Source organism: Vulpes vulpes, chromosome 5 (genome assembly GCF_048418805.1).
Source record: "Vulpes vulpes isolate BD-2025 chromosome 5, VulVul3, whole genome shotgun sequence".
NCBI lineage: Eukaryota > Metazoa > Chordata > Mammalia > Carnivora > Canidae > Vulpes > Vulpes vulpes.
The window spans coordinates 53020737-53043124 of NC_132784.1; the positions used below are offsets into that span (position 1 = coordinate 53020737).

The 22388-nt window shown below is 37.3% G+C and overlaps 1 protein-coding gene across 16 annotated transcripts in view; it reads right to left on the reverse strand.

The window, feature by feature from the left end:
• The window catches only part of NETO1 (neuropilin and tolloid like 1), a 127107-nt gene that overhangs the window by 93278 nt on the left and 11441 nt on the right, over positions 1–22388 (reverse strand). The window contains exon 5 of one of the 16 annotated variants that reach the window (XM_072758113.1): positions 6863–8999. The exons of 14 other annotated variants lie outside the window; for them this stretch is intronic. In XM_072758113.1, coding sequence (XP_072614214.1) covers positions 8959–8999 — 41 coding nt within the window. In that variant the 3' untranslated portion in view covers positions 6863–8958. Of the gene's footprint in view, positions 1–6862; positions 9000–22388 lie in introns of those variants that run through there. One more of the 16 variants, XM_072758114.1, reaches the window with a different exon arrangement.

Below are 22388 nucleotides of genomic sequence, written 5' to 3' on the forward strand. Positions count from 1 at the left end.
CATTTTTCCTTATTTATTTTTCTCAACTGTAAGGTTTTGACTAAAATTTGCAGGGAACAGAAAACCTTACATCCTGTTATATCTATAATAATGCTTAAGTGTTTAGGATTGTCGTGGAGGTTGAAGGCAGTAATGCATAGAGGACCTAAGTAGATTTGCCTGTTATTTTTTTCTGCTCTTTCACAAATCACTGACAATCGCATGAACCTTTAACAGATGTATACTTCTGTTACTATAATGTCAAACAAAAGTAAATAATGATAATTGTCTTGCTGCAGAGCTCTTAAGAACTGAGTATCAAGAAGTTCTGCTGAATATATGAAGTGAAGATTTTGAATCTGTCCTCTCCCTACTTGAGTCAAAAGAAACGAATATAGAATTTGGAGTTAGAAAGAGTGGCTGTCATGGTCAGCTCCTCTAGTCACCAGCTACACCAGGCTGTACAAGGCACTTAACTGCTCTGCTAGAGACTGAATGTTTCTGCCTGACCTCCCAAATGCACTTACTGAAAACCTAATCTCCAAGATGATGGTATTAAGTGGTGGGCCCTTCGGAAGGTGGTTAGGTCATGAGGACAGAGCCCTCATGAATGAGATTAATCCCATTATAAAAGGGACCCCAGGAAACTGCCTTTTCCCTTCTCCATGGGAGGACACAGTGAGGAGGACTGTCTATGGTCCAGGACATTGGCTCTCACCAGATACTCAATCTGATCTTGGCCTTCCAGCCTCTAGAACTATGAGAAACAAACTCCTGTTGTTTAGAAGATACCCAGTCTCTGATATTTTGTTATAGCAGCCCAAACGGGCTGAGACAGGTTCCAAAGTTCAAATTACTCACCTATAAAACAGAGGAACAGGGGAAACAATACAAATTCATTTTGAAAAATCAAGCGATCAACGTTTCTAAAAACATTTTTAATGGGATATGAATGATTCTACAATTTTAGAATGTTAGAGCTCCAACAGTCTCAGATGACATTCAGTTCCATACGCTTCTTTTATAAATGAGCAAATGGAAGTCTTAAGTGGGTGAAGGACGTGCTCAAGGTCACATGGCTTGTTCTTAATCCAGGACCCATAAGACCTTGGCATTACATAAGTGCCTTGAAGGGGAGATAACCTTCTCTCATTTTAGTAGAACACCTCAAATGCCTTTAAAATGCCTACTTCTCTAATTTCTTTTCACAAAAAATAAAGTACATACTCTCCCTAAGGTATATAGAGAGTGTAAATAGAGAGATATTATCCACATTAAAGGAACAGAGAAAGGGAAAAGGTTAATTTTTTTCTAAGCTTCCAATATCCAAGAATATTTAAGAACAGTTCTTATTAAGATGTTTTTAATTCAGCCATAGTCCTTTGTATTTGCTTGACTGTATTTGTCTATTTATCTCCGACTCCTGGAGGACACAAAGCAGGTGCTAAATGACCACTGGTTGTGAACGTGGAGTACAAGTAAAGGATTTCCAATGCTCTCAGAGTCAGAAGCTGTTCCTACCCCTTCATCATTTGTCCCACTGCCTAGAAGTATAACCCCCGTGTTTTATTCCTTTGAAACCAGGAAGTGTTTTCAGGGCTTATGAGCCACCATTTGAAATGCAGGTTGTCCTGACTTGGCTTGAGTACAACTCCCCATCAGTAGAGACTGGTTTACAGGAGCATTCTCCAGTTAGGACAGGAGCTCAGAATAAATATCTACATGAAAGAGACACCAGATGAGATTCTAAGGTGAGTTCTGACCTAGGTGGACAAGGGAGGGAAACATGGCAGGTGGAAGCGGGAAAGTGTAATACTGAAAGCTAAGAATGAATTAACCACGATTCTCCTTCTCCATCCTCAGTTTGCCTTTTATTCTCATGTGAAACCAGAATAGTCCTAAAATAAGCACCCTTGATCTAGTAACATTCAATTTCTATGTGTCCAGTGATTACCCTAGATCTGGAAGCCATCACAGACATTATCAGAGTGCCATCTAAAAGCAAACAACCCAACAAATAAATCTTTGGGTGCCAGTCAAGGATTTCCTAGTTCAAGGATCATTCTTCCAATGATACAAGCAATAGGGGAATAATTATTGTGGATGATTTATAAAGATCTCAGAAAGACTGCTAGTGGACTAAAGAAATTTTCCACAAACATGCATTATATAACCCAATAAGGAATTTGAGCTTGCTCCAACAGCAAATTCAGAGGTAAAGGAGGAAGAAAAAAAAAAAAAGCTTCTTGAAAATTGCACTCTGGGATTTAACCAATAATATAGATATAAGATTGTGGTTAATCTAAGTTTAAAGGTGGGTTAATTTCCTGGTGACCCAGTGTTTGTTTTAGGGGTTCAAGGTAGAATGATTGACACCAGATGTGATCACAGTGGGAGGGTAATGAAAAGGTTGGTAGACACTAAGTAGAGCAGATGAATGGTGACTACCAACATAGTTAATAGCAGGTTATTAGCGACCTTTTGTAGTATCCCTGCTAATTCATATCACCCCAGGCAATGTATTATTTTCCAAAGAAGGGAGCCCCTTCCTCACCCCTACCAGCAGCATAAATTTGGGGAACAAATTTATGCTGGTTATTTAACTATTTGGTACCCTTCTGTTTTGGTGACATTTGTTCTTCTAGATGTTGTTCTGATCATCAAAGGGATGAAGGAGAGGCATCTGGGAGGCAGAGACTGAGTCAGACTTACGGATAGACAAAAGAATGCGAGATAGGGAGAAGGAAAGAATATTTGGAGGGGAAGTAAATATTTAAATAAAATATTCAGGAAATCTGTTTTTTGATATTTGAAATAATTACCTAACCCAGCTCCTTGAGAAACCTTTAGCAAAATTTGCGTGGTGGATCAGGGACTTGGCTATGATATTTGTGGCTTCGGTATGGAGGGATGAAATGGTTCCCAACAGTTTGTAAACAGGCCCAAGGTGAGAAAAGAAGGCTCACAGTGTCCTATCTAACAGATCACATATATATTATCTTACTTAGTCCTTGCAAAATCAGACCAAAGTCACTGTAATAAGCACCCGGCAGACAAGAAATCTCAAGCACAGAGGGGCTAATTGTTTTGTTTTCATTAGTAGCTGGAGAGTATCCTAACTTCAGCAAAACACAGGCTCACCTTACTTCCCTAACCTGCTGCCAGACTTCCCAGAAGTAAAGTCTTAGCTTTGTGCTGCCTGGCACAAAAGTTGTGCTCCCCTTACTGTGTCCCTCGGAGAGGGTCCAAGGTCTGTGGCACTCGGACCTGTTACCACTAACATACACCAGGGGTTGTCCCACTTTGGCACCCGCGGTCAAGAAAGTGCGATAAAGAGAAAAGATATAGAGCTCTTTCTGAAGTTTAATTTAAAAAAAAAAACCAATAGATGCTATTTCTACTTAATAAAACAAATAAAATATGTAAGGAAATGTTTGCAGGTGGGAGGAAAAAGGGTGTCACTGCACTTGCAACTTTTCTCTAAGTTTGAAATTGCTTCACTATTTTCATTACAAGTACAAAGAAATATCTATATTTCTTCAGCTTCTGTGGGGGCAAATATACAAAATGAAGATGACTGAGACCTGTTATGATTTCAATATTTGAAACAGTCATTTACTCTTTTGTTACTAGCTGACAACACAGAGATTGAGTGAATTAGTCTTTTCCTATGACAAATATGCATTATGATGTACTTGCAATATATTATTTTTATGGAATAAAAATGGACTCATAACATAAATTATAAGCAGTGATATTATTGTTACTAATATTGATGACTAACATGATGATGATGATGATACCAATGATGAAAATAAAATGTTATAATTAAGATTTTAAAAATCCAGGGCAAATGTTTTGCTTAATTATTATACGGGGGAAAATGTTGCTGCTGTATGAAAGATGTTAGACTATAGTGAAAAGAGAAACTCTAGGATCACCAAAAACATCTCAAAACTCCACAGTCAAATCACAAAGGGTGAAAAAAAAATCAATATTTTTAAGAAGTTAAGCCCTGAAGCAAATAATTTGTTGACAGTGGGGACTAATACCTAAATATTCTTTTGTCCAAGTCTCAACTTTGGTAGAGAGATGACCTTGAGCATAGTATTTACATTTTTAATCTTTTTTTTTTTTTTCAAAAATCCAAAAATCCAAGAATGGCAATGATATACTACCTATAAAAATCAAATGGGATAATGCACACAAAGTGCTTAGAACAATGCCTGGTATATAGTAAGAACTCAATAATTCATTATTTTTATTAAGATGAATATCTTATAATAAGATTGTAGAAAGCAGGAATCACTGCCTAATTATACCATCATTTCATATGAATTAATTTTGAATGACTACATTTATCATATATTGTTAAGCCAGATAATTTCACAGAGAAATTTGGGAGAGAGGTGTTTTATCTAATAAATAAATCCAGATACTTTCACTGAGAAAGAAGCTATTTTTTTCTGTAAATATGTAGGATACACATATAAGAATATTTTGCAAAAGAGAATCCCCTTTCTTAGTCCAACTATCTAAATCATAGGCATCGGTAACCTCTCTTTCAATATCTTTAAAAGCAAACGTATCATTTTCTATTATTTTATTCTCCAACATAAGTTAGGACACAATCACCAAATCACTGAGGACAGCAACCTCAGACATTTCCACCTCTCTTTCTCTACATGCACACCTGATGTGTCATTACATCTTTGAACTTGCTCTTTCACTACTGTGCCACACACGCTACTCAAATCTTGGTTTTCACAATTTCTTCTGTGCAGTGGGAATTATTTTATCTTCATTCTCTGTGCTTTTAGTCTGTCTCTACTCCATCCATCCACTGCAATTCAATTTAAAATATTAGCACATTTCTGACCTTTCCTGAAGTTATGTCTGTGTCATTCACAGAGGTTACAGAACCATTCACTATCTGAATCAGATTATTCTTCTGGTCCTTTCAACTTCTCTCCTTTCAAAGTCACACATCTACTTTCTAAATGGTCTTGACTACCTACCATACATGTTACCAGCTTTTTCATACGTAGTATCTTACTCCTACCTTCTTGGATTATTCAGCTCCACTCATTCATTCATTTATGCATATCCAAGTATTTATTCAAATCAATTTTTTTAAATGTCAATGAATGCTAGGCACACTTAAGGCACTGGAAATTTAAAGGTGTAAACCAAAGTTCCTTCCTTTTAAGAAGTTTGGTGTTGACAGAGAAAAAGAATATTTCTGTAATGGATTCTACAGGGGCATGGTAGAGCTATGGCTGAGTAAGCATGGGCAGATACACATCTATGTGTCTCCCTCTGTCTAGGTCTCCGCCTAACCCCATCCTAGGGATGGAGGGAGGGCTGTGTGGGGAAGTGCCATTGCAGTACAGGCCTCATCCAGTGGCTCCCCCACTTATCCATGGCACTCATCACACTGGTTATAAATACAATTTCTTCAAATACACTAATTTCCTCAAGAATAGAGTCTGTATCTCAACCTCATATCTCAGCATTTAGAATAGAGTCTGAACCAATTATGGGTCAATAATCTTTTATTGTTGTTGAATGGATCTACAAAACAATGAATCAGAGGTTCAAATGTGATCTCAGGGAAAATCACGCCACATGTTAAGTAATGTCAGTATTTTGACTGCATCACTAGGTAGAAAAATCTATAATGATAATGTGTCTAGTACTGGTCTCTCATGAGGAAACTAAAGCTAGGAGATTAAGTAAATTGCTATTGCCAAAGTCACATAAGAAAGTTTCCAAGCCAGAATCTGAACTTAGCCAAAAGCTGGCACTAGGGCCCATGTTTGACCACATTTCATAAAACTAGTATATACGTGTGTGTACTTACATATATATATATGTGTGTGTGTGTACATTAGACACACACACACATATATATATGCAAGTCCATATACTATATGAAACTATGCAAAAACTATGACTATGAGAAAAATGGGCATATGAAGAAATGGAGAACTAAAGACACATACAAATAAACTATAGCAATGATTTGGCATATTGCTAATACTCGCTGAAAGGAAGTAAGTATCTTCCAACATCCTTTAAAGAAAGACCTAAAATAAAATCTTTTTAGCTGAATATGTATTAAGACTACAGCTTCAAATTATTAATGAGTTAAAATTACTAATATTTTTTCCCTGATGAGGAAATATAAGTTACATTGAAAATAGTTTGAAACCGGAACACCTGGGTGGCTTCAGCAGTTGAGCATCTGCCTTTGGCTCAGGGCGTGATCCTGGTCCTGGGATTCAGTCCCACATCGGGATTCCTGCAGGGAGCCTGCATTTCCCTCTTTCTATGTCTCTGCCTCTCTGTGTGTGTCTCTCACAAATAAATAAATAAAATAAAATAAAATTAAAAAAGCAAATAGTCTGAAAACAGTGAGAATCTCTAGAACATGGGTACTTTATAGGCATAAAGGAATGAATACTTCATCCAAAAATAATGAGAAAAACATACCAAATCACATTTTTTTAAAGATTTTCTTTATTTATTCATGAAAGACACAGAGAGAGAAAGGCAGAGAAGAAGGCAGAGGGAGAAGCAGGCTCCAGGCAGGGAGCCTGTTGTGGGACTGGATTCTGAGACTGGGATCACGCCCTGAGCCAGGGACAGGTGCTCAACCGCTGAGCCACCCAGGTGTCCCCAAATCACATTTTTCCCCCAAATCACATTTTTTAGAGTGACTTTTACCTTCACAGAAGTCGGGCTTTACTGTGGATTACTCTATGTTCTAGAATAGAACATGTAAGCTGTTGTTAAAAGAAAAACCATATTCCAATTTGAAGCCTAGGCAGTGAAAAGTTTAGCACAATGAACATAAGTGCCAACCTTGACATTTCTAACAGAAACCTAACTACCATATTTATTTATATAATTGCTACATCTCTCCTATGTTAGGGGGTCATAAATAGTTCAGATGGAAATGGTATCTGGATCGTTTTTTTCTAGAACATGTGGAAACAGACCGAAACAAAAGCAAAACTAAGAGCGAATGGGACTGGCAGAGTCAGGAAGTGCAACATAGGGCCTGGAGATTCCACAGCCTGGAGGAGCAGCAAGGAGAAGGGAGTGGGAGACACACTGCCAGGGAGTCGTCAAGAAAAGAGGTGTGCAGCCACTGGCAGTAAATGGAAAATGCTGGAAGGAATGGGTGGCAGGCAGAAGCAGAGGAAGAATCCAAGAAAATAACAAATGGAATGGTCTAAGTGAAAACCATATAAAAGGTAAAACAGCTGTCAACCAAACATAAGCATGGTTGTATTACTGTTTAAATGCTCATTGTCCCTTAATTTAAAGTTGAGCTATAAATACAGTTTGAAAATTATTATTAAAAGATAGTAATAAAGGGAGCCCAGGTGGCTCAGTGGTTTAGCGCCACCTTTAGCCCAGGGTGTGACCCTGGAGACCTGGGATCAAGTCCCACGTCGGGCTCCCTGCACAGAGCCTGCTTCTCCCTCTGCCTGTGTCTCTACCTCTCTCTCTCTTAAATAAATAAGATCTTAAAAAAAAAAAAAAGAAATTCTTCTTCAATAAAAAAAAAGATAGTAATAAACACCTGCAACAAAAACTACGAAGAATTTTCTCACCAGTTAGCCAATTATCTATAGCAGAAGGTCTCTGCAGAGCTAATTCATCCTCATGCCCATGGAAGCCCTCGACTTCGGACTTTACTTGCCATCTTGTGACAACTGTCTTCTTTCCTAGTTCCCTCAGCGCAGCCACTGACCATTCTACAAATTCTACTTTGTTTGCCCACCCAATCTGCTACACTTTCCTCTCACACAGCATCAGCAAGTACAACAGTCTGGGAATATTTTAAGGTAGAACTGATTTTCTGTATCACAGTTCTCTCTGAATCACTTAGAGAACCTCCTTGGGACTTTGAAGTGCAAATTTCAGGAGAGAAGTTCCCAGGGAATAAAAGTCTTCTGATTTGGGTTCTGATCAACAGAGAACAGAACAGAAGTGACATATTCATGACTAACATGTCCTCCTGCTTAAAAAAGTCAAGTTTAGTTCTTTTGTGGGTACATGACTTGCTGATTGTCAAGAGTCCTACTATATTATTATCACTCTGTAATTCTTGTGGTAGTCTAGTTGAAGGGAGGTGTCTGAAAGTAGTCGGAAAGGGAAAATGCCATAAGGATGTACTGAGGCAGAATTTCAAGCAAGTCAGCATAGCTGTGAAAATGGTGGGAAGCTGGCCAAGTGAGCAAGCAAGAACAGACAGCAGAGCTCTTTTGAAGCAGAGGCATCAGGCAGATACACCGTGAAGAAGCAGAGGCTTCCAGAGTGCCAGGTTCTACAAATAGCTATTATTACCACAAACAAAAATACCACCATCCCATGCACATCTTCAGGAAGGACTGCAAGTCATTACTTTGTTGCGATTTCAGCCATATTTAGGCATAAGGATGGCATTCACATAAAATCAAACGATATATCTACAGATATATGCAAACATCCACATAGAAGGAGACTGTCAATTTACGTGTAGGAGCGTCAAGCTGAAACGATTGGGTATTCTCCCTTTGGAACACGGGTATTTTAAAAATTTCAACTGATAGACTCAAAAGTATAATGTTCTTCCCAACAATGAATCCTTACATTATTTGTTTACTTTCTCTATCACTCCCCAAATTTTAAGACATTTTAGTTAATGACATGCTACACTAATTTCTTTGTGCTCCTATCACAAATTAGCACAAATTTGATGTCTTAAAACAGCACAAATTTTTATCTTACAAGTTCTGGATGTCAAGTCTGAAATGGGTCTTACTGAGTCAAAATCAAAGTGTTGGCAGGGCTATGTTCCTTTTCTGGATGCTCTAGGAGACACTTCATTCCTTGCCTTTTTCAGCTTCTTGAGGCTGCCTGCATCTCTTGGCTCATGGGCACCTTCTATCTTCAAAGGTAAGGGCCGCTGGAGTCTTCCTCACATCATATCCTTCTGACAGATTCTTCTGCCTTTTCCTTCTGCACTGAAGGACACTTATGATTACACTGAGCCCATCCAGATCATCTGGGATAATTCCCTTATCTTTGGGTCAGCTGATTAGCAGCTTTAATTCTGTCCACACCCTTAATTTCCCTTTGCCATGTAAAAGAATATACACACCGGTTCCAGATTTCTAAATGAAGATATCTTTGTGAGCCATTATTCTTTCTACCATGATCTAGCCTGTGGCCCACCAAGATTCAAGCCCACCCCCCACACAAAATACATTCATCCCATTCCAAGGCACCCAAACATCTCAACCCACTACATATCAACTTAAAGTCCAAATCGCATCAGCTCAACATCTGTATCAGCTAACTCAGGTATGGAAGAGCTACTTCCCAGGGGCACAAATTCTCTCTATCTGTGAACCTTTAACTCAAGACACATCTTCCCTGCTCCCAAAACACAATGGTGAGGCAGGCATAGGGTAACATTTACAGACATTTCTGCTTAGAGGGGGAGAAAAGTAGAAGGAAAAAGAATTCCAACAGTCCCAAGCCAACTGTGAAATCCATCTGGAAAACTGTACTTGGTTTCAAGGCCTGGAAATTATCTTCTGTGATTCTCAGCTCTACTTCTGGGCTCCAAATCCCATCATCTGGGCTTGGGGTTGTGCCCGCTGAATCAGCCTTCCTCTTTCATGAAAAGTAGAACATGCCTAGGGAGCTGAGAAGTTTTATCAGCAGGTTTCTTGCCCGTAGATATTTGGTGGTCTTACCATTTTCTTTCACTTCATTCTGTCTCCTTCAGTTCAAGATGGCAACATTTCTGCTGATACAACATTCTCCACAACCTCATGAGTCTTCTGTGTATATCACAAGATCCACTCTATTAGCCAAGAGTCTCCTCCACAGGTCTTTTCTAGATAATCCCATGTCTATTTTTGGCTTCTGCTGAGATGACTGAAGAGATTTATGAGTCACACACTTAATCATTTGAAAGAGCCTTTTGTGAGACTGAATATTTTGATGTTTTTATCTTTCCATAGGATTAGGAAAAGGTTGTCTAGCTCTACCTTCATTTTTTTCTCTCTAGAGCCTGTCTTTTCAGCCCCATCCCAAGATCCCATAAATGTCAATGGGCAGTGAATCTCTTAATTTTAGAATCGTTGGTAATCTAACAAATCATTAAGCCTCAATTGCTTTTGGTTTAAAAGTTGTTTCTCCAATCTGTCTCTTCCCTCTTGTGTCTTCCTAAAGCATCAAGAAGAAACCAGGCTGAATCTTCAATACTTTCCTTGAAAATCTCAGTTAAATACTCAAGTTCATTGCTTACATTAAATTCTGCTCTCCATATAATTCCAGGACACAATTCTGGTAAGCTTTCTGACTTGAGAACAAGGATTCCTTTTCCTCCTGTTTCCAAATACATGTCCCTCATTTTCTTCGGAGTCCTCAAAATTGGCACCTTTCCATTCATATTTCTATCAGCACTTTGCATATGACGACATATGTATCATTTAAGGCATGTATGTTTCCACACAATGCTCTTCACTTCCTCGTGAGTCCTCCTTGGCAACGTTGTGAATACCCATATATCTATTAACAGTCTGTTTAAGGCAATACAGGCTTTTCCCATCATGCTTCTCTTCAAAAATTTTCAAGCTTTTGCCCACTGCCAAATTGCAAAACCATGTCCGCATTTTTTAGATGAGTTTTGCAGCAGCATTCTACTTTCAGGTAGGAAAATCTGTATCTGTTTCTATCACTACTATAACAAATTATTATAAACTTAGATGATTTAAACAACACAAATGTATGATATTACAGTTCTTATTCTCACTAGGTTGAAATCCAGGTGATGACAAGGTTGTTTTTTCCTTTCTGCAGGTTCTAGGGAAAAATCCACTTTGCATTTTCCAGTTTCTAGGGGCTCCCCACATTCCTTGGTTCATGGTCCTTTCTCCCATCTTTAAGGACAGAAGTGGCATTGGATTCTTTCTTATATCATACTGACACTGACTCTTCAGCCTCCTTCTTTTTTTTTTTTAATTTTTTTTTTTTTTTTATTTATGATAGTCACAGAGAGAGAGAGAGAGGCAGAGACACAGGCAGAGGGAGAAGCAGGCTCCATGCACCGGGAGCCAGACGTGGGATTCGATCCTGGGTCTCCAGGATCGCGCCCTGGGCCAAAGGCAGGCGCTAAACCGCTGGGCCACCCAGGGATCCCAGCCTCCTTCTTTCACACTGAGCATCTTTTGTGATTCCAGTGGGCCCTCCCCGTTGATCCAAATTAATGTCCTTGCATTAAAGTAATCTGATTAGCATCCTTGATACAATCTATTATCTTAATTCCCATTGCCATGCAATGAAATATATTCACAGATTCCAGAGATTAGGTCATAACCATGTTTTGGTGGGGGGAGGGTGGTAGAGGAATTACTCTGTTTACTATAGTCTATCTGATTTTCACTATCTTATAAAATATAAACTCATTGTATGGAGGACAGAATCTTGTATATGCTGTATTTCTACAATGTTTATATACAGCACATATATCTTGTATATACTGCATTTCTACAGTACATTTGTTGAATAAATGTAGTGGCAAATACCACCTAGTGGAAATTGCTATTCTGTGCATTCACTTTAAGAATAGTTGTATGAACTATACTTAAGTAGCTATAATGGCATACAAATTCTAAAATAGGGAAACACTTTTGGTCAAGAAAAAACACTGTGGGTTGCTTTTCTGATAATTTCTTGATTTTTTTGCATAGAAATGAAACAACAATATGCCTCAAACAATATGCAAATTGCTATGAAAGATAATATTTTTTAAAATTAGGTAATATTTTCTGAGGCAAAATACAGCAAATGTCTATAATCTGAAATGTATACTTCTTGAGGATGCAATGGTATGTTAAACAGTAGAGCCTCCTAGATTATTTAACCAAGAAGCTTGATGACTCCAGATACCCAGAAAAAAAAACATGACAATGAAGATAGAACATATGCATTATTTTTTTCTTTTGGTTTGTTTTTTAAATGTTCCTCTTGCTTAAATGCTATAATTTCTCTTTAAGACTATCTAAGTGAAGGGTAGAAGCTGGCCCTTTGATGCTGGGACTACTGCGTGACTGGGTACAGAGTTGATGTTATTGTGATTGATAGAGGCATACCCTCAGCTCCTCCATAAGACACCTTTGTGCAAATTAGTAAGCCCTATTGACTTCAGGATACAGCTCTGCCCCAGGGCATCTGAATGTAAATGGGATCAGCCCTTCCTTCTCCTTCAGCTGAGTGTCCTTGAGGTACACAACGGTGCATAGCAAGTATGGTGCTGGTGATCAGAAGCAACTGGCATCACAAGAAAAAGCCAGAGACATAAGCAAGGAAGGAGGAATAATTGTGGGAGACCCAGGAGACAGAAATGGAAGATTTCCCTTGAGTATTTCACATATGAGCCTCAGGTTTCGAGTCACAAGAACATTTTACACACAGCTGACCATGTCAATCACAGCAGATATTTGAGAAGAGGAAATGAATCACACACCTCAGGCTCAGATGGGTTGAAAGGGCAGAGTTTTATAACACACTAGAGGGAGAGGAGCCACATCATTACCTCTTTGGTCATTTTGAATGGAAAGACATTTCAGACAACATGAAAAAGATTAATTTTTAAATTCATATGCCAGCTAATGGTAAAATGTGATACAGTATTGCCCCCTTAATTAAACTTCTTAATATAACTGTACTAAAAGTGCTTGCAATGTGTGATGTAATGAAAGTCATATCTCTAGGCTTTGAAGAAGGTGTATCAGCACAATTGTTATATAACACATAAACAAGCAGTAACTTAACTTCTACACAGAGTCATAAACCTGGGCAGCAGATTTTATCTAGACCTTTGGTATCTTCATCTTTAAAATGAAAAGGCTGAATGAGGTGAACTCCAAGCTCCTTTCAGATGTAAAGAAAATACACATCTACAACAGAAATATGCCTGAGTCTCCATGTGGTCGAGTCCCAAATGTACTGTAATCAATCTCATGTGCCAGCAATTAACCACTAAATAAATATAAACAACTAAAAACACTTTTCTCTGCCTCTTCAGGAAACAAGTTGAAGAAGGCATTCTTTCTGTACAGGAAACTTCTTAAAAATCTTCCTTCTCCTTTGTTACTGCCTTCAGTATTCTCTGCACAGATGGCAGCTAATCCTGGAAATCCTCTCTCCCACTCTCAACTTCTCTCCTGAACACCCACCAAGACCAAATAGCATTTTGTCTCTCTATTCCTCATCCCTCCCCCTAAGTCCTGTATTGTATAGATCAGATGAACTAAGTCACGGGCTGGGTGGATGAAAGTAAGGAATATACAAAACTGCCCTCACATGAATATGTCAGTGTCCATTACACACTCATAATTTTGTTCCTGCTATGACTCTCAAGTTTTTAATTGTATTTCTTAAAAACTAAGCCCCCAAAATAAATGTGAGAGGGGGTTCAAGATGGTAGCATATGAAGACCCTGAACTCAACTACCCCATGGATACGTCAATTCCACCATTAGATATAGAACAATCTTCTCTGAAAAAGACCAGAAAACTATCCAAATAGCTCCTCTAAAACAAAGGATATTAAGAAGTGAGAAGAAGCAGAGACATGATTTTGCCAAGCAGGTGAAGTGAGAAGAATCTCACACATACAGAATATATCACTGAGGAACAAGAAGTCTGAGCCCTACATCAGGCATTCTAACTCATGAGACCTGCACTGGAGTGATGAGTCTTCAAAAATTTTGGCTTCGGATGCCTGGATGGCTCAGTGGTTGAGCATCTGCCTTTGGCTCAGGGTGTGATCCCACAGTCTGGGATAGAGTCCCGCATTGAGCTCCTTGTGGGGAGCCTGTTTTTCCCACTGCCTATGTCTCTGCCCTTCTCCTTCTCTTTATGCCTCTCATGAATAAATAAATAAATAAAATCTTTAAAAAAATTTTGGCTTTAAAAACCAATGGGGCTTACATACAGAGACGCAAAGGGTTGTAAGAAACAAACATCCACATCCAGGAATCCTTGAGAATTCCAAATAAGATAATCCCAAACAGACCTACAGCATAACACATTATAGTTAAATGCCAAGAGTTAAAGATAAGAAAAAATCTTAAAAGCAGCAAGAAAAAAACAACTTTTGGGCACCTGGGTGGCTCAGTCAGTTAAGTGCCTGTCTTCAGCTTAGGTTATGATCCCAGGGTTTTGGGATCGAGTCCTGCATCGGATTCCCTGCTCAGCTGGGAGTCTGCTTCTCCCTCTACCCTTCCCTCTGCTTGTGATCGTTCTCTCTCAAATAAATAAATAAAATCTTAAAAAAAAAAAAAAAAAGAAAAAAATTGTTACATATAAGAGAATGTCCAGGGCAGCCCCAGTGGCACAGCAGTTTGGCGCTGCCTGCAACCCAGGGCATGATCCTGGAAACCCGGGATTGAGTCCCATGTTGGGCTCCCTGCATGGAGCCTGCTTCTCCCTCTGCCTGTGTCTCTCCCTCCCTCTCTCTCTCTCTCTCTGTCGCTCATGAATAAAAAAATAAAATCTTAAAAAAAAAAAAAAAAAAAAAAGGAAAAAAAAGAGAATGTCCAGGAAACCACCAGCAGATTTTTCAGCAGAAACTTTGAAGGCCAGACGACAGTGTCATGATGTTTTCAAAGTATTGAAAGCAAAAAAAGTTTTTAACCATGAATATTCCATCCAGCAAGGTTACCATTCTTAATTGAAGGAGAGTTAAGTTTTTCTTAAAAACTAAAAGAGTTCACCATCATTAAATTGGCCTTATAAGAAATGGCAAGAGTGGGCATTCTTGTCTTGTTCCTAATCTTAGAGGTAAAGCTTTTGGCTTTTCACCATTAAGTATGATGTATGAGCTATACATCATGAGAACTACTCTAAGCTGAAAAGAAATAGCATTGATTGGTAGCAAGAAAGCATATGAAAGTAAAAATTTCATTGGTAAAAGGAAATACATAATAAAGATACTGGATTAACTATTTATAAAAGCTAGCATGAAGGTTAAAAGACAAAAGTAGCAAAAATAAAAATAACCATAACTAAAACAATTAGTTAAGGGATACACAAAATAAAAAGGTGTAAAAGCTGACATCAAAAACATAAAACATAATGGAAGGTATATACATACAGTTTTAGAATGCATTCAAACTTAACTTGCCGGATGCCTGGATGGCTCAGTTGGTTAAATGGCCGACTCTTGATTTTGGCTCAGATCACCATCTCAGGGTTGTGGGATCAAATCCCACACAGGGCTCTGTGGTCAGCAGGGAGTCTGCGGGAGATTATCTCCATCCCCCTCCTCCTCTGCTCCTCTCTGCTCACACTCTCACTCTAAAGTAAATAAGTAAAATCTTTATAAAAAATATTTTTTATCAACTTATAATAGACTGGTATAAAAAAAAATAGACTGGTATATGTGAACTGATAAGCTTCATGGTACCTACAAAGCAAAAACCTGTAGATACACAAAAGATACTAAGAGTGGAATCTAAACATAACACCAAAGAAAGACATCAAACCACAACTGAAGAAAGCAAGAGAAAAAAGAGAGAGGAACTACAAAACTAGTCTCAATAAATTTAAGAAGATTAAAAACATGTCAAGCATCTTTTCTGACCAAAAATGTATGAAACTGAAAATCAATGACAAAAAAGGAAACTGGGAAAATCACAAATATGTGGTGATTAAACAACATTCTGCTGAACAACTAATGAATCAATGAATACATTAAAAAAGAAATTAAGAATTAAGCTAAGAGCTCACAGGCCTATCTCAAGAAACAAGAGAAAAAAATAAATAATCTAACTTTACACCAATGGAACTAGGAAAAGAGAAACAAATAAAGCCCAAAGTTAGTAGACTGCAAGAAACAATAAAATCAGAGTGAAAAGAATGAAATAAAGACTAAAAAGACAAGAAGAAAGGTAAATGGTTTCAAAGAGCTGGGTTTTTTTTTTTTTTTAAAAGATAAACAAAACTGATAAACCTATAGCTACACCCACAAAGGAAAAGAGAGTGAGGACTTAAATAAATAAAATCTGAAATGAAAGAGAAGTTACAAGTGACCGAAGGAATACAAAAGATCATAAGAAGCTACCATGAACAATCACACACCAACAAATTGGACAACCTAGAAGAAATGGATAAATTCCTAGAAACATACAGTCTTCCAAGACTGAATCATGAAGTAGAAAATCTGTATAGACCAATTGCTAGCAGGGAGATAGAATAAATAATCAAAACCCTCTCAAAAAGAAAAATACAAGATCAGATGGCTTCACAGTGAATTCTACCAAACATTCAAAGAAAATTTTAATAGTTATCATTCTAAAACTTGTCGAAAAAATTGAAGAGGAGGAAATACTTACAAACTCATTTTATGGGGTCAGCATTACCCTGAAACCAAAATCAGACAAGAACATCACAAAACGAGAGAAAAAGAAGAAAGAAAAGAAAAGAGAAAAGAAAGAAAAGAAAAGAAAAGAAGAAAAGAAAGAAAAGAAAAGAAAAGAAAAGAAAAGCAAAGCAAAGGCCATTACCCTTGATGAACAGAGATGCTAACAAAATATTAGCGAACTGAATTCAGTAAAAATGATTAATATACATACATCAGGATCAACTGGGATTTATTCAAGGTATGTAAGGATAGTTCAATGTCGATAAATTTATTCACATAATATACCACATTAACAAAACGAAGGATAAAAATTACATGATCAACTCAAATAGATGCAGAAAAAGCATTTGACAAAACTCAACACTCACTTATGATAAAAACTCAACAAAGCAGGTATAGAGGGAATGTAAATCAACATAATAAATGACATCTATAACAAACCCACAGCTAACATCATACTTAATGGTGAAAGCCAAAAGCTTTTCCTCCAAGATTAGGAACAAGACAAGAATGCCCACTCTTGCCATTTTTATTCAACATAATGTTGGAAGTCTTAGCCGGAGCAAGAAAAAGAAATAAAAGGCATCCAAATTAGAAAGGAAGAAGTTAAACTGTCACTACTGGAGGACAACGTAATTCTACATACAGAAAATGCTACAGACTCCACAAAAAAACCGTTAGAACTATTAAATGAATCCAAATCAATAACAAAATTCTGTTGTCTTTTTATATACTAACAAAAAACTATCAATTAGGATAGTTAAGGATCAAGAAAATTCTTAAATTAAGAAAACAATCTCATTTACAATTGCCTCAATAAAAACCCTAGGAATTAATTCATCCAAGGAGGTGAAAGTCCTGTACACTGAAAACTACAAGACATTGATGAAAGAAATTGAAGAAGATACAAATAAATGTAAAAACTATCAATTAGGATAGTTAAGGATCAAGAAAATTCTTAAATTAAGAAAACAACCTCATTTACAATTGCCTCAATAAAAACCCTAGGAATTAATTCATCCAAGGAGGTGAAAGTCCTGTACACTGAAAACTACAAGACATTGATGAAAGAAATTGAAGAAGATACAAATAAATGTAAAGATATTCTGTGCTCATGGATTGGAATAATTTATATTGTTAAAATATCCATATTATCCAAGGTAACCTATAGACTCAATGCATTCCATACCAAAATCTCATTGGCATTTTTCAGAGAAATAAAACAAATAATCAAAAAATTTGTATGAACTGCAAAAGGTCCCAAATATCCAAAGCAGTATTAAGAATAAGAACAATGATTAAGGCATTGCTGTGCTTAATTTCAGACTACATTACAAAGAAATAGTAATCAAAACAGCATAGTATTGGCATAAAAACAGACACAGAGATTAACAGAAGATAACAGAGAGCCCAGAAATAAACTCACACATATACAGTTAATTAATTTATAGCAGAGGCAAGAATATACAATGGGGAAAAAGCAGTGTCTTCAATAAATGGTGTTGGGAAAACTGGAGAGTCACACAGAAAAGAATGCAACTGGCCCACTATCTTAGACTAGACACAAAAATTAATTCAAAATGGATTAAAGATTTGAATATATGACCAGAAATCACACAACTTCCTAGAATAAAACAGGTAGTAAGCTCCTTGACATCATTCTTGGCAATACTTTTTTGGCTCTGACTCTAAAGGTAAAGGTAACATGGAAAAATAAACAAATGGAATTATATCACACTAAAAAGCTTCTGAACAGTAAAACAAACCATCAACAAAACAAAAAGGCAAGCAAGCTATGGAATGGGAGAAGACATTTTCAAATCACATTCTGATGATATATTTCTGATATATCCCAAATATTTAAAGAAATCATACAACTCAATAACAAAAAACAACCTAATTTTTTAAACGGCAGATGATCTGAATAGACATTTTTTCCAAAGAAGACATACTAATGGCCAACAGGCACATGAAAAGATGTTCAACGTCCCATCATCAGAGGTATATGCAAATCAAAACCACAGTAAGGTATCATCTCATATCTCCAAGAATAGATCTTGTCAAAAAGACAAGAAATAACAACTGTTGGCAAGAACGCATCGAAAAGGGACCCCTTATAAAAAAGAAAAGGGACCCCTTGTGCACTATTGGTGCACTATAACTTGGTGCAGCCACTGTGGAAAACAGTATGGAGGTTTCTTAAAAAACTAAAAATATAGCTATCATATGATCTAGCAATTCCACCTCTGGGTATTTATTCAAAGAAAACAAACGCACTAATTGAAAAACATACACAATGAACTCTATGTTCATTGCAGCCTTGCTTACAACAGCCAAGATGTGGAAACAACTCAAATGTCCATCAACGAATGAGCGGTTAAAGAAGATAATATATACACATACGTACAAAGACAATGAATTCCCTGATACACACACACACACGCACACACACACACACACACACACAATGGAATACTACTCAGCGATATAAAGAATGAAATCTTACCATCTGCGACAACATTGATGAACCCTAAACGCACTACACCACTATGTGAAGTAAATCAGACTTAGAAAGTCAAATACTGTATGAGTTTACTTACGTATGGAATCCAAAGAACAAACCAAATGAACAAACAAAATGAAACTCAACTCAGAGATGCAAAGAAAGGGTTAGTGGTTGCCAGATGGGAGGGAATTTGGAGGGTGGGTGAAACTGGAGAAGCAGATCAAGAGGTACAATCTCCAAGTCATAAACAGATGAGTCGTTGGGATGTAATGTATGGCACGGTGACCACAGCCACTAATAATGTATTGCATGTAAAACCTTATGTGGTGATGGAGAAACGAGACTTCTTGTAAGCATTTCCCAATGTACACAAATATCAAATTATTGTTATACATCTGAAATTAATGCAATGTTACATGTCAATTGTACCTCAGTAAAAAAAAAAAAAAGAAGAGGAAACGTGATTTTGTATCATACATTTTCTTTTTGACAGCCTTTGCTGGGCTGCAGTTAGACTATTTGGATCTTCAGCGTAAAGATAATAGAAAGACGACACAATGCCATCTGTCTCAATGTACTTAATCTTTTATTTCTATGTGAAAAAAACAAGTAATTAGACAAAGTCCTTCCTCCAACTTGAGCCTTTAAAACATTTTATTCTTTCATCTTTTCGAACAAAGTTCAAATTAAAATTCAGTTGTTGAAAAAAATGATATCGATAGATGTATGCATTCTTTCCCCTCTCTCACCAGAGCATATATCACAACTCTGATTATGTAGAGGCGAAAATGTAAGAACTTTGAATATGGTTGATACTCACACATACTTTCACATTTCAGAGGCAAAGAAGAAAAGCACTATGCTAGATAATTAAAATAGCATCGAGTCCATGACGATATTTTACCTAAATAATATATTTCATTTAATATGCATAGAAATCTTTTTAGAACACTCATTTTCAATCACTGCAGTATATCCCTTCCACTGCCTTTGATGTCAATCAGCTTGGAGTCTAACAGGAAGCTAGGAATTGGGCAGAATGTTCCTAAAGCACTTTGAGCTCTCAGATGAAAGGTGCTGTTTAAGTACAAAGTATTCTAATAATCTCAATATATTTAACAACTCCACTCACCTGCACATTAATACCTCACCTGTTTGGTATTTTGAGGCAAAATCCGTGAGTTAAATTTCTCCAATTGGGTATATAACACATTGTTTCACAAAACTCGTTCAGAAAAAAAAAAAAATCATCAAAAGAGGGAGAGTTCATAAACATTATGTTATATATCTATGATTATCAGAAAATGTCTCTGCTAAGATGAAAAGTACAAGGCTAACAAAAGATACTTGTTCATAAAGAGATTGAAAAGATTAATTTCCCCAAGAGTAGAGCATCCTAGATGTTTTTCTTCCTTAATATTGAATAAAGCTGCTCATAATGCTACTGGACTGGGGGATACACCAGATGTTACATGTTTTCTCCTTCATTTATATTTTCCAGTGGTAAAGAAAATTGAGGTATGTAGGCAGCTGGCTGGAAGGGAGAATCCTTTTCTACTTGAAAAGCATTCTCAATTTGAGTTTAAAAAAAAAAATGGATGAATGGGATCCCTCTGCTCCAAAAATTCATCTAAAGATTATCGACTATAGTATTTCTCTTCTTTGATATTTACATAAGTAGTACCAAAAATGTAGCATCCTGTAAAAATATGAAAGCATTATTAATAAATGCTAATAAATCTTCACCATCTCATCTATATCCCTTCAACTCATCCTTATTCTCCTCTACCCCCTACCTAGCTAGGCTAATCATTATTCATCTTTCTGCAATACACTTGATTTAAATCTTTCTTTAAGATAAAGAAAATTGTCTTATGAAGATGAGAAAACAATATAATTTTATTACAATGAGTATTTTTATACCTCTTCTCATTAAATTATGTGTAGGCTCCCAAATTTTCCATCATGTAATTTTTACCATTTTCAGGGATTCTAACACATTCCTCTTCTCAGAATTGGAAGTGCACTGGTGAGGAGACCCAGCAACACAAGTCTGTTTACACAGGAAGAAAAGAGGTTCCCTTACAGACATCACCCTGGAGCCTCCCATCAGGGCTCAGGGTCCCTTAGTCCTTCCAGGCCCCACCCTTGTCCTTTGTCTCTGCAGATTGCAGGGTTACACCCAGCTGATTTTTCTCTGACTGCTGCTCAACCTCACAATCCTTATGCATGCTCCACTATAACCCTAGGTGACTCATCAGCACTTCGTGGGCCTGGGGACTGACACAGTATCCAAAGATAACCATAATCCATGAGATAAAAAGTGAGGACTAGTTCAATGTATCTGGAGAAACAGGAACTACCCCTTCAAGAGTGCTTCAATGGCATCTTCTCTGGCTCTGCCCTCCTACCCGGCATATTCACAGATGACCTCCAGTTAGCTATAGCTCCCATCTACCACCAGTCCAGAAGTATGGCTACTAGGAACACAGGAGCTCAAAGGAAAAGGCTGGCTTTTTTTTGAAGTTGCATAGGAAGAAAAGTCAAAGAGACTCAGGTATTAAGAAATAGAAACAAATTTTGAGACAAGAGTTGACCCAAATTAGTGTCCCGGTCAGACAGGATGAAAGCAGATGCTGTACAGAGAATTGATACCATGGCAGTCTGAGATGCAGAGCACCCTTGAAAAAATGATCCATGCTATGGAGATGAATCATCATGTACCTTAGCTGGGTGCTACTCAACAGGCATTTATGTAATTAAGTTTTACTATTTGGATTGCCACTCACTACATAAATCTTATTATAAACCTGATATCCATGTATGTATGTTTGCTTACAAGAAAAACTGAGCTGTGTGATTCAAAGAATTCTTACTGAGAATGCATGTAGGTTTACATGTGTGTACGTGTGTATGTGTGTGTGTATCAATGTGTACATGTCTACATGCATGTTCAGGCTTTTTAGCTTGGTTGACGTGATTCATTCCTAAAAGTGGGTATATTCTCAGTAAGCTGACTTCAAGTTTCTGAAACTAAGATCCAGATTCCAGACGGGAGTAAGCTCACAAACATAAGAAAGATCACCTGGCCTTCCCACTGATATTTCTGCTCGGACATATTTCACGGCTGCCATCACAAATAACTACAACCCTCGCATGGAGGCCTAGACCCATTTAAACAAACTAACAGGGAAAAGTGACATCTTACAGGTATGAGTTTTGCACATCTGCCCCCCAAATCAGAGGAAGAGCAGTTATAATCTAAAAGCTCTGTGACACTCATTCTCCCAATATACTATTAACGAGGCCCCTTTGCTCTTAAAGAACACATGATCAAACAAATAAAAATAATAGCAACCAATAGTTGAGATCTCCTAGGAAGTGAAAAATCCACAAATAAGCATTGGTTGGCAAGCCATCAATCTTCGATTAATCCTATGTGGTGGTCAATAGCATCCCTATTTTA